At 40.1% G+C, this 16,830-nt stretch overlaps 1 protein-coding gene across 1 annotated transcript; it reads right to left on the bottom strand.

Annotated features, from left to right (window-relative positions):
• Window positions 1-65: 65 nt before the first annotated feature.
• On the bottom strand, window positions 66-16,656 carry LOC126824597 (polyadenylate-binding protein 1). The gene is made up of 8 exons (XM_050553859.2): window positions 16,526-16,656; window positions 13,981-14,256; window positions 10,127-10,201; window positions 8,697-8,930; window positions 7,809-8,012; window positions 6,228-6,390; window positions 4,915-5,096; window positions 66-3,091 (listed from the first exon to the last, which is right to left on the bottom strand). The coding sequence occupies exons 1-8, from the start codon at window positions 16,595-16,597 to the stop codon at window positions 3,038-3,040; spliced, it is 1,260 nt and encodes a 419-aa protein (XP_050409816.1). The 5' UTR covers window positions 16,598-16,656; the 3' UTR covers window positions 66-3,037.
• Window positions 16,657-16,830: the final 174 nt, after the last annotated feature.

Raw genomic sequence — 16,830 nt, 5'->3', positions numbered from 1 at the left:
ATGTAGTCGAGGTCATCGAAAGTATAAGAAATAAACGAAATCTGTATTTTAATCAAATTGTATAAGAGTTGGCCGTAGTGCCAGTGTCTGATCAAAGGACTCTGAAAGGGTGGGGAATATAATAGATTAAGTGGAGTCCTCTTTTGAAAAAAGATCTGTCCATTCTTGAATAGCTACCATAATACCCCATAGCATGGATGGTTCGAGACTATATCTTGTCTGCGATATCAATATTGACGACTATAGCCTGAATGGTAAAGTAGGTCGTACCCTTTTTAAATCGCTACCCCTACTGCCGACTATAACCTGAATGGTAAGCGACAATATCTTGTCTGCCATATCACTATTGTGGAAGCACACGTTAACAGATCAGTCCAGTTGTTCAAATCATTTCTCTTGATAAGGACTTGAAAAGACCAGTCGAGTGACCATACGTGTTATGGTTAAGTTTGAACTTATTTATAAGTAAGCAATAATACAAGAATAAATAAAATTATGACATTATTTTGGTTTATGAGGAATATAATAATCGATAGATGTACAAAGAGAAAAGTTAATACATTATACAAGACAAAAGATTTAACAAAACACAACAATTACAATTTCAAGACGAGGTGGGAAATATATCAATAACGGTAATACATTAACATTCAGGATGATATATAATATTTCATATATAAACCAGGGGCCTCTTTCACGAAATTTTAACTAAGATAAAATCCAAATTTTAGTAATTTGATTGGATAATATTAGATTGGTTTTAGTGCTTAACCAATCAAAATTGAAGTACCTACTAAGATTTGGATTTTATCTTAAGTTAAGATTTTGAGAAACATGGCCCAGGACCAGTTGTCCCCGCCTTTCGAAGAAAGGGAACTATTAAAATGGGTCTGTCGGTCACACTTTTTGGGACACAATAACTCTGCTTCTAATTGAGGCAGAATGTTCAAACTTGGTGTAGGCGTTCATTGGGCTAATGCCTTGATGCAGTTTGAATATGAGCATTTTCTGCTTACGGCTAGCAGGGATAAGCAATTTGATTGGTTGATGCTTTGGAACACGATAACTTTAGTTCTAATTAAGTGGGAGTGATGAAATCTGGTTTATAGTTTCATTACATCAATACCTTGACTAAGTTCGATAATTACCATTTAAGTGACGATAAGCAATTTGATTGGTCAAGACTTTGGAACATAACAACCCTGCTTTTAATTGAGGTGGAATGTTTAAACTTGATGTAGATGTTCATTAAGTGAGTTCAATGACTGAGTTCGATGATTAGCATTTCCAATTAAAGCTAGGCAGGAATAAGCAATTTCATTGGTCGATGCATTGGGACAAGATAACTTTGATTTTAACTGATGGAGATTGATGAAACTTAGTGTATAGTTTCACTACCAGGTACTTCAAAACCATGACTGAATTTGATCATTAACATTTTATGCTTAGGCTAAGTACAGATAATTAGTTTGATTAAAGGCAAATATTTAATTAATCCATATGTGTCATCTATTTATTTTGATATTTCGACGGGGGGCACCAGCCTCGCCGTTGGCTTGTTTATACCTCTATCAATAACGGTAACATTCAAGATGATTATGTAATATATAAACCATACGAATAATGTTAATACGTCATGTAACATTCAGGGTGATATACGTAATGTATAAACCAATAGTAGTTTATAACCATACGAATAATGTTAATACGTTATGTAACATTCAAGGTGATATACGTAATGTATAAACCAAAAGTAGTTTATAACCATACGAATAATGTTAATACGTTATGTAACATTCAAGGTGATATACGGAATGTATAAACCAATAGTAGTTTATAACCATATGAATAATGTTAATACGTTATGTAAAATTCAAGGTGATATACGTAATGTATAAACCAATAGTAGTTTATAACCATACGAATAATGTTAATACGTTATGTAACATTGAAGGTGATATACGTAATGTATAAACCAATAGTAGTTTATAACCATACGAATAATGTTAATACGTTATGTAACATTCAAGGTGATATACGTAATGTATAAACCAATAGTAGTTTATAACCATACGAATAATGTTAATACGTTATGTAACATTCAAGGTGATATACGTAATGTATAAACCAATAGTAGTTTATAACCATACGAATAATGTTAATACGTCATGTTACATTCAAGGTGATATACGTAATGTATAAACCAATAGTAGTCTATAAGCATACGAATAATGTTAATACGTCATGTTACATTCAGGGTGATATGTTATGTATAAACCAATAGTAGTTAATAACTATATGCAAACGGTAACATATGATATGTAAGGGGGGAAGGGCGTGGAGGGGGGATAAGTTGTGCCACTGGCCACAAAACACAACGACCGCTCTTTACCTGTGCCACAGACATGAGAAAATACGAGTGAGTTTGTTCGGTCAACACCATTCAACGCTTTAGCGACAGTACACAATAAAAAGATTTCCTGAAATCATATTGATAGCGCCATTTAACCTTTGCATTAAACTCCATTCGACATCTTACTTGACGATGCCTAAAGAAAAATACATTAATGTCCACTGATGGCGTCTAATTTAAGGTTTTAGTCTTATCTTTAACTCACTGTTCAAAAGAGGTAATAATATTCTCAAGGGCGGATCTAGTGGGAAGGGGGGAGGGCGCGAGGTGCATGTCCCGCTATTGGAATAATTATTTTTAAACCAGTTTCTTGTCTCAGATCACAGGAAATGGCATTTCCAGACTTCTAGTTTTCAATATTTTCCGAGGGGGCCACCCGAACACCGCGTTGAGCGCTTCGCGCCTTCGGTGCTCGCAGCGTGCGCGCCCCCGCCTATCCATAGTCTCTGGATCCGCCCTTGATTCTACCCATTCTTATCCCCCAAATCCCACGAATTATAAAAAAATAATTTTCCGATCGACACTCTAGGGACCATTTTTATATTCATTTTTTGGGGACTGGTCTAGACTACTAGCAGTCATTTACATTTAGAGAAATGACTGACAGTCTGGCGAATAGAGAATTTAAGATTGTTCTGGTTGGTATCTTTTATTCAGCCATGAAACAGCATTTTCAACCTGAAAAGGGACATCATTATTAAAGTCGGTACGATAAAAAAACATAATCTCGATTATCCATTTTTTGATTTAATCATTAATGAGCTTTGAACAGCAGATCAGATTCAAATCCAGTCAAAATCCGACACATAAGATGGCATCAGGAGTTGATTATGGTCTTTTCGTGTTAATAAATGTCTAATTAATAGTTTATATAACATTTCAGGCCTAAAGAAAGACCTGCATAATGTATGTTTAAGTTTATTTTAGCCCCAACTGGTTCCGCAATTTTCTCGGGACGGTTTGACTTTGTATCGGGTTTGATTTGGTGCCTCTTTCGCCCCATCCGAGCGACTAGACACCGTCCTTACCAGGCTAAGCGCCCTGCACCTCTGACAATGGGAAGACGCCTCGAAAAGATTATTTTAGCCCCAGCTGGTTCCGAAATATTATCGGGACGGTTTGACCCGTTATCGGGTTTGACTTCGTGTTTTTTTCTAGTTACAACTAAAATGGTGAAATGAAATGGGGTTTAACGTCCTACTTTTCTGCACCAACTGGGCTAATCAAGACGGACTTACACTAAAGTCTACTCTTATTTCGAATTCCAAACGTCACAGTGTAGTGTCATTCAAACTTCATGTGGGTGGTGTCGTCACTTCATTTGCGTAAGGGGAGTTCTTTTACATGCACGTCAATCTGTACACGGGACCGCGGGGTATTCGTCCCATCCTAGGGACTAGACACTGTACTGCACCACTGACAATCGGACACCGCGCCGAAAAACCCCGAGGAACTTTCTCGGCCAACGCCAGGAGCAAAACCGAGACCACCCGTTTAACGAGCAACTAACATTGTTGACATGCATAATATACAATGCATATAAAAGTATATAAATTAAAACTGTAAAAGATGAAAAAAAAGAGATACAAACTAATAATTAACATAAATAACATTTACTTGGAATAATATCATTAAAAACTGATAAAAATAAATCGGTTTCTTTTTTCTAACGTGATTTAAAATTAAAGTATCCCTCTATTCCTTTGAAATGAAATTGGGTTTTACGTCCTACTGTTCTGCTCCAAACTGGGCTAATGAAGACGAGCATACGCCATACAGTGTGCTATGAGGGAAATTTTGCCCGGACAGCGGCACTACGGCCTACTCTTATATCGAATTCCAACTGTCAAGGGATCTTTTACGTGCAAGTCAATATGTACTTGGGACCTCGGATTTTTGTACCATTCGAACGACTAGACACCTGTCCTTGTCAGGCCCTCCGTCCTGCATCACTGACAAGGGGAAAACAGCGCCAGATAATCTGGATGAACTTTCTCGACCAATGCAGAGATCGAACGCCCGACCTCCAGGCTAGCGAGCCAGCGTCTTAGCCACCGTGATCCGCCCTATTCCTTTGAACCTAAAACGGACGCAAAAGGGCCAAAAAGCACAGTCATATCTACGGAATATTATTGTATATAAATTGATTTACATTTTTTTTTTAATAGTTTTATTGTCATTTCTAATCAGTTATGTTTGTCGAAATACGCGAGCAGTCCAAATTGAATGATGGCCGTTTGTGTCTGGTTAGTCCAGTCAACAAAGGGAGTCGGGTTTGACCATAGTCATAGAACTGTATACGAAATATGGATTGAGGTTTTACTTACGCACTGACGTTTTGCCACGTTAACCACGGCACCTCATTACAAATGGCGCTCGCGCGCGTTAAGATAACAACATCAATATTGATCGAAATGGACCAATAAATCGTGTTTGTAATCCTAATATTGAAGATAATGCTTAGTTAGATCTAACGCCCTTAAAACAAATGTCGTTCATACCTCGTCTCTGAGATCCCCTGGAGAATCCAACATATCTAATAATTCAGACTTATCAATTTCCAGCAACATGTCTGTGATTCTACCAGCTAGTTTAGGGTACATGTCATTGATCAGAGGAAACAATCTATTGCCCAACATCTGTCGTTGTTTTGTAGGGGAGGCAACATCGAACGCGACGGCTTCTGAAAAAGTGAGCCAAGCTTTATTTATTATACTGCTTGGCTTGCATTCACCAAATTAAGTCAAGTCACCGATATTACTGCTAATGAAAAGATGTTTTGATTCCATGCAATTTGAGAGAGAGAGAGAGAGAGAGAGAGAGAGAGAGAGAGAGCGGGGGGGGGGGGGGGTAACGTCCGCTAGACATAAACTAGGTCATTTCGGGACTAACATGGTTAAATCATATCTTAATAATTTGCTAGCGCGTAGGGTTCTTTAGCAGTGGGAGTAAACCCACAAAGTTGGACAGGCGACCAACCGGAGAATCGAAACCATGCAAGCTGACTCAATGGCAGACTTTATGATACAACGCGCACGAGCTAACCAATCACCTCCACCCCCCACCCTCCACCCCGAATAAAATGAAGTGGGGTTTGATGTCCAAATTTTGTGCACCAAGCAAACTACTGTTAGAAGGTTAGATTACAATGCAAGGGGGTCATGGTGGCTCAGCGAGTGAGGCACTGGGTCGCTAATCTGAAGATCAGAGGTTTGGTCCAGGTCTTGGCAGAGAAATTCCCAGGGTTTTTCGAGCGTGGTTTACACCGTCTAGTCGTTCGGATGAGACAAAGTTACGTTGGTGTACACGTTGGTGTAAACGTAAAAGAACTCTTGACAGGTGGAATTCAAAAGTAGTCCGTTAGTTGATAACACACTGCATGTCGCATACCCGTCTCCATTAGCCTGACTGGTTCAGAATAGTAGGACGTTAAACCCCATTTCATTTCCCAAATCAGTACGGGGGTTGGATGGCCGAATGGTTATCACGCGCGCGCTTTATCATACGGTCTGTCATTGAGTCAACTGGCGGGGTTTCGATTCCCCAGTTGTACGTGACAAGGATTAGGGTCGCCTGTCCAACCTCGTGGGTTTTCTCCGGGTCCTCCGGTTTCCTCCCTCTGCTAAAGACCCCTACGCGCAAGCGAATTATTGAAATAAAATTGAACCATGTGTTAGTCCCGAAATGACCTAGTTTGTGTCGAGTGGACGTTAAACCCCATTTCTCTCTCTCTCTCTAAATCAGTACACGAAATTGTAATCTAATTTTGAATAGATAACAGTTCATAGTAAAATAAGCCTATATCATTTCTCACCTCGCCAAGGTGTAGGTTCACGGACTACAGTCTTCCATCTTGGAATAACCTTAACTTGTGGCATCTGAGTTGGTGTGAAGAATCCACGAGTAGCCTGAGGCAGTTGGGGAACAAAATAACCGGCTCCACTTGGTTGGAACATCTGACTGTACTGAGCACTTTGCTGTAAAACAAACCAAACAATAATACAATAGGTCTAATATATATAGCGTTCTATTTTCGTGTATTAAAGGACTTAACGGATCTAATGAAATGAAATGAAATGAAATAGGGTTTAACTTCCTACTGTTCTGCTCCTAACCTGGGCTAATGAAGACGGGCATACGCCATACAGTGTGTTATGAGGGAAATTTTGCCTGGGCAGCGGCGCTACGACCTACTCTTATATCGAATTTCAACTGCCAAGGGATCATTTACGTGCACGCCAATGTGTACACGGGTCCTCGGTTTTTCGTCCCATCCGAACGACTAGACAGCTGTCCTTGTCAAGCCCTCCATCACTGACAAGGGGAAACCACGCCAGACAATCTGAATGAACTTTCTCGGCCAATGCAGGGATCGAACACCCGACCTCCAGACCAGCGAGCCAGCGTCTTACCCACTTAGTCACGTGATCCCCCTACAGAATCTAAACCTCTTAATCAATATTTTTCATACTATTTGAAATGAATAGCACGAATTAGAAGTCAATATGTTTTCATTTCAATCAATATTGGTGTTGTTATTTTGCCGTGAAAATAGACACATTGAACATTTTAAAGTAAGTAACCGAGTCGTGTACTCTATGGTTTCGGGGGCCATTTTTAATGAACAAAGCAAACATATCCCACAACAAAATGAGGAAGTAATTAAACATACATTATGCAAGAGCTAAATCTGTCTATTGCAGGTCTTTCTTTAGGCCTGAAATGTTATCTAAATTATTAATTAGACATTAATTAACTTATCCAGACCATAATCAACTCTAGATGGCATCGCTAGCCTGCGATCTTAAGTGGATTGTGAGCCGATTTACTGCATAACTTTTCTTCTCGATTTAACGATTAAATGGATAATCGAGACTATCCTGTTTATCGTACTGACATTAGTAATGATGACCGAGGCTAGGCAAAAATTTCATTCGCTTAGTTCTCGGTTCATAGTGGATCAATTTGAATGAAATTTTCAGCAAATTGCCTTTACGTTATCTAGTGTTTAACTATTATAGTGAGAACTGCCAACTCGTTATCGAATCTCCCATAATGTATCTTTAATAATGACTGATTCACAAACGATAAAATAATAATAAAATATCATGTAGAATGGACTAAGCAGGCGTAAACGATTGACCTTCAATTTGGATAGTTGACGTGTTTCACCGAACAATATTTGCTTTAAAAAAATTGAATACATTCGTATTACATTAATATTATGCTTTTAGGTCCATTCTTTGAATGACATTTAGAAATCTGAATAATAATATAACACAAGGTACAATTTTATGGATACACAATTACTGAGTTTAATACTAAGTGACGTTTTGTCGAGGATACATTCCTGAATGTTCATTCGAGTATTCCCATAGTTTGTAAATTCACTAACCTGTTGTCTCATGGTAGTAATACGTTGCGTGTATTGAGAAGCTAAATGAACCCTACGTTCCTCTTTACGTTGAGCAAGAGCAACATACAGAGGTCTGTCGTAAACAATTCTACCATTCATTTCAGTGACAGCTTTAGTTGCTTCTTCTGGTGAACTGAAGCAGACGAATCCAAATCCTTTTGACTTGATTCCATCTCTCATCACCTGGAAAAGAAATGTTAAAAAGCTCCATATACCCAACCTGGATATATTAAATTAGGGCAACTCCAATATATGATCCTTTACAATATCTGTTAATTCTAACAACACCCCCTGTCGCCATTAGCCCCGCCGGGGCATAACAATAGGACGTTAAACCCCATTTCATTTAATTTATGATAATTATAACACCGAAAATACACAACTATGTTAATTATAACACCACTCCCCGTCTCCATTAGCCCATCAGCGGTAGAACAGTAGGACGTTAAACCCCATTTCATTTATAACATCACTATACCGACAATACACAACTATGTTAATTATAACATCACTATACCGACAATACACAACTATGTTTATTATAACACCTAAAATACACAACTATGTTAATTATAACATTACTATACCGACAATACGCAACTTTAATTAAGATCTCACTATACAGACAACAGACAACTTAGTTAATTATAACATCACTATACCGACATAACACTAACGTTAATTATAGCATCACTATATTGACAACAGATAACTATGTTAATTATAACATCACTATACCGACAATACAACAGCTATGTTAATCATAACACCGAAAATACACAACTTGCTCTTGAAAAATGTGGGCGTATCTTGCATGGCAACTGTAGTAAATTATATTTACACATTAAACTAAACTTCAATGCTTACCTTGGCACTAGTGATGGTACCAAAGTCTGAGAATTCTTTTCTCAGTTGTTCATCATCTATACGGCCATCCAGATTTTTAACATACAAGTTCACTCTTTGGTAACCATTAACTCCTTCTCTCATCGAGAGCTCAAACTTCTCCTTTAACTCGACCCGTCGTTCAGCACGTTTTTGAGCTGGAGAAGCATACAGTATCTTACCATTGAGCTCAGATCCCATAATGTGGTCTACACACTAAATTTCAGAAATATCGTATTTTCAGCACTGATTAGAAGGTAATAGAGGTGGGGAATTTAGTGTTTGCAACGGGGGTGGGATAAATTGATTTTAAAAGGGGGTTGGTTTGGGTGGGGTTGTGGAGTGATTCAGGGAGTGCATATAGGGAGTGCATATATATTTGTGCCAAACACAAGATAATGAAGATGATCGAGGTCAGTTATTTGGGGTGTATGGAAACAATTTTAGTTTGACGGCTGAGGCATATCCTCGCAGCCATCCTTATATATGCCATGGGGAGGGGGGGGGGGGGTAAACATATTTCAATTATATGTACAACTGGGTAAAGTGTCAGGACGGATGTAATATAACAAGATGACCCAGACATGTTGTATGCTGGATATTTGCTATTAAAATCTATAACAACCTTGTATTCAAACTTCGTTATTAACATCATAAACAACAATTCAATTCTGGCTGTCGATCTATAGAATATGGGGGGGGGGGGGGCGAATGGTTTGCGCGTGCGCACTGTATCGCAAGGTCTGTCATTAAGTCAACTGGCGTGGTTTCGATTCCTCTGTTGTACGCGACAAGGAGTAGGGTCGCTTGTTTAAACTCGTGAGGTTTCTCCGGGTCCTATGATTTCCCTCCACTGCTAAAGACCCATACGCTTAAGCGAATTGTTGAAATAAAATTAAACCATATGTTAGTCCCGAAATGACCTATTTTGTGTCGAGTGGGCGTTAAACCCCATAGTTATTTCTCTCTTTCTTACTATATCAGGGAATAAAAGAGCAAGCAGAAATGAGGGAGATATTTTGAAGCTGGATTTCGGTCAGCCAGTACGGGCGGACGGATTGAGAGGGGGCTATTTTTTAGCGATTCTATAGATGTTGTTGTTTATTATAAATTTAATGTCCAATACATTATGGACAGGATATGCTTATATATGCTTTTGTGATGTATTCTGCTATATTAAGACGTATTTAAAGCTACACGGTTTTCCTGAGTTTTTAATATCAAAAGAACACACCGTGAAGTCATATTAGACTGTTTAGTGAAGTCCACATTAAAACACAACGTGATGTCCATTATTTGAGAGTTGCAACAGGACAGTGTTACATATTTGATCAGTCGTATTACAAATCCGGTTTGGATGTGTTTCAAACTATCGTTCTTCATATTATATAACAATAAGGCCATATACGTACGTTTTCTGCATCCTCTGGATCTTCAAAACAAACAAAACCGAAGCCTCGTGATATATTCTGTTGATCTGTCATCACCTAGTAAATGTTTAAAAAACAAATGATAAAAACAAGTCGTTATAACGTGTTGGACCTAGGAGAGGATTCTTCTTATTTTGTGGCTCTTGCACCAGTGAAGATGTGTTCAATATTGGCAAATCTTGTCTGGCCTATTTTTATTTCCTGTTACAATTGTAGTTGGTGTGTGTTGATCTTTCAGCTGCTACTAATTGTAATGGGTGTGGTAGTGTTTGGTGGGTGGGGGATGTCTTTCACCTGCTGCCAATTATAGTGGGTGTGGGGGTGGGGGGCATCTTGTACCTGCTGCCAGTTGAGTTTCCATCCGGCAATAACAACTAGACGCCATTCATTGTCCCCGTCCTGCACAAGCAAGGGGAGACTGGACAATCTGGACAATCTCGAGGAATTGTCTCGACCAACACCGGAAACGAACGGTGGATCGCGTGATCATCAGTGCCATTCTCACCGACCGACTATGGCTCCCCGAATTTGGCAGACTTGTGAACCTAAAAACAATGATACTAAGAATTCGAAGAACCAGTGAGTCATTTTCTGTAAACATTATTCACTAGAAACATTTTGCACCTTTGCACTGATGACTTTTGCACCGGCGGGTCCAGCGACTATGGATAGGCGGAGAGCACCGACGGTCCGTAGTTGAGGCGACCTCGACACAAGCATGGGGATCGTGATCGTGCTTACTTGCGCAAACCGAGTCCAGACGCAACAAGACCTACTGGTTCAAATCGAAGCTGTAATTGTACATTACGATATCTGCGTGCCCCCCCCCCCACCCCCCCACACACACCAACACTAGACCCACCCTTGTTTTTGAACCTAATGATTTACAGGGCGCCATAATATCACCCAGGTGTAATCTTGCCAAATGTCAAGCCACATAGCCCCGCCCTTCATTTTCTTTACAAGGATATGTAGGAAAAGGAAAGACATTTCGTGAGCTGTAGGTTAGTTGGGTTTCATCATAAAAATTATGCTGTAAGGCTTCACATTTATTTTAATGGGAATTAGTTTATTATAAGCATAGGCGTACGGGATCGATGATCGATGAACATGGGGGGGAGGGGGGAGGGGGGGCAGAATTACAGACACACACACACACACCCCAAAAAAAGAGAGGATAATTTGGAAAGTTTGAAGACCACAAACACGTTTTCCTGGCGCGAATCGGGATAGTTATAACCTAGCGTTAAGACGGTTGGATTAACATCTATTTCTATGTAACTATTTTAACACCTCACTGGTTTGTACGAATAGCATGAATAGTCAGACTTTTTATGCTCCTTAACGCCGCCACATGTGTAAAAATAAAATAGATATTTGAGTAACATCCGTGTTGAATAAGTGTGTCAATAATAATATATAATATAAATAAGACGGTGTTTGAAATTGTATACTATGTATAACATCAACGATAAATAAATTCATTATTTATACATTTGGATTACGACGTGACTTTTAAATTTTTTAATAACCAGAAGCCTTTTAGGAAGGGTGTTTCACGTTTCACCGGTGTCCTATTACCAAGACAAATCTAGAAATATCAGATAAATTTATACATAAAATGGTCCCGTGATGCATAGGCGTACGAGCTCGATGAATGAAAATTTAACTGCCGCAAACGCGTTTTCCTGCTTTTCCAGCCTGTGAATACAGTAACTTCAATGTGGTCCAATATAGCCTACCTTTGGTCACTTACCCGAACAACCAATCAATCCTCGCGGGGTATGGGGAGAACATTTTGAAAATTTAACCGCCGCAAATGTGTTTTTCTCCTATTCTAGCCCGTGGATTATACAACTTTAAAGTTTCCAGTCGAGTTGCAACCGAAATCTCACTCTATGCCGACTCGAATTCCAACCATCCAATCAAAATGTTGCAGCAGCATTCACAAATATTAATCGATGCCCGAAAAATGTCGCACAAAGTAGAGTGGCTTCAGACAAAATGCTTATTTTGATCTACTGTATACTCAGTACAAATTCGTGGAATTCAATTAAAAGAAAAAGAAAATTAGTGTTTTCTTAGATTTCGGGCACTTTATTTTGCCAACTATATGAAATAATAATTTTTGTTTTCACTTTACCCGTTTGCCCAAAAAGTCAGACTACCCGAAACTTGCCACCCCTGGCTCGTACCCTATGATTATATGTTAAGCTATGTGCAGTCCAGCTCGGGGTATGTTTATTTGGAAATTAAGGGAGTTACAGGCCAGTATTTTTTTGTAATGAAATGAAATGGGGTTTAACGTCCTACATTTCTGTTCCGACTGGGCTAATGACGTCACTATGACCTACTCTTATATTGAATTCCAACTGCCAAGGGATCTTTTACGTGCATGCCAATGTATACACGGGGCCTCGGTTTATCGTCCCATTCGAACGACCAGACAGCTTTCCTTGTCAGGCCCTTCCGTCCTGCACCACTGACAAGAGAAAACCACGTCGCAAAATCCCGATGACCTTTCCAGGCCAATGCAAGGATCAAACACGCGACCTCCAGGCCAGCGAGTCAGCGTCTTAACCTCTCTTAGCCACCGTGGCCCCCTGTAATCAAATGATTACACAACTTGCTCAAAGGAAGACCTTAAAACGATCCACTACCGTGGCTGGACCAAGACGGAAGACATCAGTAGTGGAACCATTTCTACAGTGAGTAAAGTTTAAGTCATTTTCTGTAAACATTATGTTATACTAGAAGAATGCCCGGTTTCGCTCGGGGGTCATAACCCCGAAACCGGAAGTGGTAGACTAACGCCACCTGGCCTATGTTACTCCCCGGTCCGAGCTACCCCTATAGCCCTAATTTCAGACTCGGGGCAGACCTAGTGTAGCCGCCAACCCCGAACAGACTTCGCTCGGGGGTCATAACTCCGAAACCGGAAGTGGTAGACTAACGCCACCTGGCCTATGTTACTTCCCGGTCCGAGCTACCCCCATACCCCAAATTTCAGAGTCGGGGCAGACCTTGTGTAGCCGCCAACCCCGAACAGACCGGCTTCGCTCGGGGGTCATAACTCCGAAACCGGAAGTGGTAGACTAACGCCACCTGGCCTATGTTACTCCCCGGTCCGAGCTTCCCCTATATCCCAAATTTCAGACTCGGGGCAGATGTAGCCGCCAACCCCGAACAGACTTCGCTCGGGGGTCATAACTCCGAAACCGGAAGTGGTAGACTAACGCCACCTGGCCTATGTTACTTCCCGGTCCGAGCTACCCCCATACCCCAAATTTCAGAGTCGGGGCAGACCTTGTGTAGCCGCCAACCCCGAACAGACCGGCTTCGCTCGGGGGTCATAACTCCGAAACCGGAAGTGGTAGACTAACGCCACCTGGCCTATGTTACTCCCCGGTCCGAGCTTCCCCTATATCCCAAATTTCAGACTCGGGGCAGATGTAGCCGCCAACACCGAACATACAGACTTCGCTCGGGGTTCATAACTCCGAAACCGGAAGTGGTAGACTAACGCCACCTGGCCTATGTTACTCCCCGGTCCGAGCTACCCCTATACCCCAAATTTCAGACTCGGGGCAGACCTAGTGTAGCCGCCAACCCCGAACAGACCGGCTTCGCTCGGGGGTCATAACTACGAAACCGGAAGTGGTAGACTAACGCCACCTGGCCTATGTTACTCCCCAGTCCGAGCTACCCCTATAACCCAAATTTCAGACTCGGGGCAGACCTAGTGTAGCCGCCAACCCCGAACAGACAGACAGACAGACAAACGACAGTCACAAATATATATATAGATAGATTGAAGATAGATAAACATTTTTCACCTTTGCGCTAACGACCTTTCCAAATTTTTCCATCTCTACTTTCAGTTTGTCATCATCATACTCATTGCCGAAGTTTTTGATGTATACATTGTTGTATTTTTTAGGCCTGTCACTCATCATTGCTAAACGCTCAGACTGGGGTATGAATTTTCCAACATATACTTTCTTGTCCTTTAACACCGTACCATTGACTTTCTCAATAGCCTGTTTAGCCGCTTCTTCGGTTTTGAATTGTATATATCCATGACCCTTGGAGCCTTGTTCATCAGCGGCAACCTAAAGAAATCAGTCAAAATTATTCATATTAATTTATTTATATAAAACCAAACAAAATTCAGAGGCAGTTCAGGCCATAAGTAAATATTGGCGGGAATGATCTTTATGAATGTAGACAAGGTGTGCAAATAAGCAGATGACCATAGGCATGGGCTCGAAGTGTTGAACGAAAATGCATAGTGGTTCAGTGAGTATTACGCTGGTTAACTAGAAATGAAATGAAATCGGGTTTAACTTCCTACTGTTCTGCTCCGAACTGGGCTAATGAAGGCGGGCATACGCCATACAGTGTGCGATGAGGGAATCCTCGGCAATCTGGAGAACATAGTAAAACCCATGTATACATCAGAAACGAAATGAATGGGGTTTAACGTCCGACTGGGCTAACGACGAAGGACATACAACATACATTGTGCTATCAAAGAAATTTTGCCCGGCAACGGCGCTACACCTACACCTCTATCGATTTCAAACTGACAATGGTTCTTTACGGATACGCCACTATGTACACGGGACCACGGCTGTTCGTCCCATCCGAAAGACTATACATTGACCCTGCACCTCTGTCCTGCACCACTGACAAGGGTAAAATCGCTCCCAATCGGACTGTGTAGGGAATATGTCCATCTTTATTAGCCCATTCGGAGCAGAGTATAGGATTTTATATAAGAACATTATAATAATAAAATGATTAACATTGCCAGTAGTTACATCATTTCTAAGCCCAAGGGTTATTTGGAAAGGCGCTCAACTGTTTAAAAGATACAAATATTTAGTTCACATTTTAGTTGGGTTTTTTATATTCGATAGTCTAACGGATGCGATAATTGTTTTTAATCTTATTAAATAATTTCTGGACAAAAATAAACTTTATATCTAAATTCAGTCGGATTTTCGAAAAGCGCTTGAATAATATCTTTGAATTTCTAATCGTAAAATCAGCAATCGATGTGACCACTTGTTACCATAGTTACGTTTAAGGGATGTTCATGTTGATGTATTTATCCAAACATAGATCCTATTTCGTTTCGCTTTTTATAGTTCAAAATTTCGTTTTACTTGTCTTTACTACATTAGGATCTGGAAGAGTTGTTATATAACCCGCGTTCTGGATGATGTGAGGAATTATCAAATGAGTTGCCGCACGATGCACGGAACTGTGGGTATCCTACTAGAAACATCAACGCTGGTTGGTTAATCAAATGTCTGACGTCATAGGGTCAAAAGCCTCTCGTACGACCCTTTGCGCGACCACTCACTACAACTGGTCAGTTCTTCATGTAGTAGAGGCCACCGAAAAAATAAAAAACGAAACGAAATATAGATATGTACTTTAATCAGATTGCCTATTACCTTGCAAGAAAGGATGTCACCAAAAGGAGAAAACACATCATACAGAAATTGGTTGTCGATACCCTTATCCAGATTTTTAATAAAGACATTTGTATCTTCCCCGTCTTCAGTTGTCCGTTGAGCCCACGAAATACGAATTGATCTTCCATTCATGATATCGTGATTCATGGTGGACATTGCTCGCTTTGCTGGAAGGTGAAGATTGTAAAAATAACTGGGTGGTTGTCAATTCATGAAGCTTATAAAATCGATAAAACGAAAGTTAAGCTAATAAAAATAATCACTCCTTTGGTAGATTTATTTTGTGTGTTTAATAGGACGACCACTCCTTTGGTAAATTTATTTTGTGTGACGACCTCTTTGCTCTATTTCTTTTGTGTGATAGATAAAATGACCCCACCCCCCTCTTTGGTAGATTTATTTTGTGTGATAACCATTGTGGTCTTAATCCACAAGTTATCCACAAGTTATCTCCCTGTTGTCATTACAACTTCCGGTAAGATTTCCAAGAAAACACCCCCGTGTTAAAAATGTAAACAAAACAAAAAGGACACAGGGTACATATTTATGCCAGTGAAAATACCAGTTTTATTATGTCTGGTGAATTTCGTGTCCATTTATAGGTGTATTTCTCAAAATTTGTAAATACGACTGTATTATAGTGTAGAAAAGAAAGGATTTGAACAAGATTAAACTATATATTACGTCTTGAAATCTCGGTTTTCTCTCTCGAATAACCTATTTACTCTATATATTTCGTGTGATAGATTGAATGACTACCTCCTTGGTTGATTTATTTTGTCTTACTGGTAGAATGGTCATCTCTTGGCTAATGGTTTTCTCATCTTCATTAGTTTTCTGAGAATGCCAACAAAAATGTGTAGATAACGCACACAAAAATTCAATCTCCACTTACCATCCGCAGGTTGAGAGAAGTTAAGGTATGCATAACCCAATGATCGCTTCGTAATCCCCTCTCGACACACATGAATGGATGCCACTGGTCCTGCTGTTGAAAACTTGGAAAATAACATGGCTTCGGAAACATCTGGATGTAAATCACCAACGCGTAGTGTAGCCGCATTGTAGTTAGTTCCTGTTGGATTCATTTGTATGATTGTCGTTGTCGCCAATTAGCAAAATTAACCTTCCTAAAGTATGAGCGTTGTATTCAGTTTCCTGGTGTTCTTTCGATCTGTTTTCGGGTCGCCAATAAATGAT

Source organism: Patella vulgata, chromosome 1 (assembly GCF_932274485.2).
Source record: "Patella vulgata chromosome 1, xgPatVulg1.2, whole genome shotgun sequence".
Taxonomy (NCBI): domain Eukaryota; kingdom Metazoa; phylum Mollusca; class Gastropoda; family Patellidae; genus Patella; species Patella vulgata.
The sequence above is the reverse complement of the archived record's forward strand: the minus strand, read 5'-3'. Positions and strand labels throughout refer to the sequence as shown.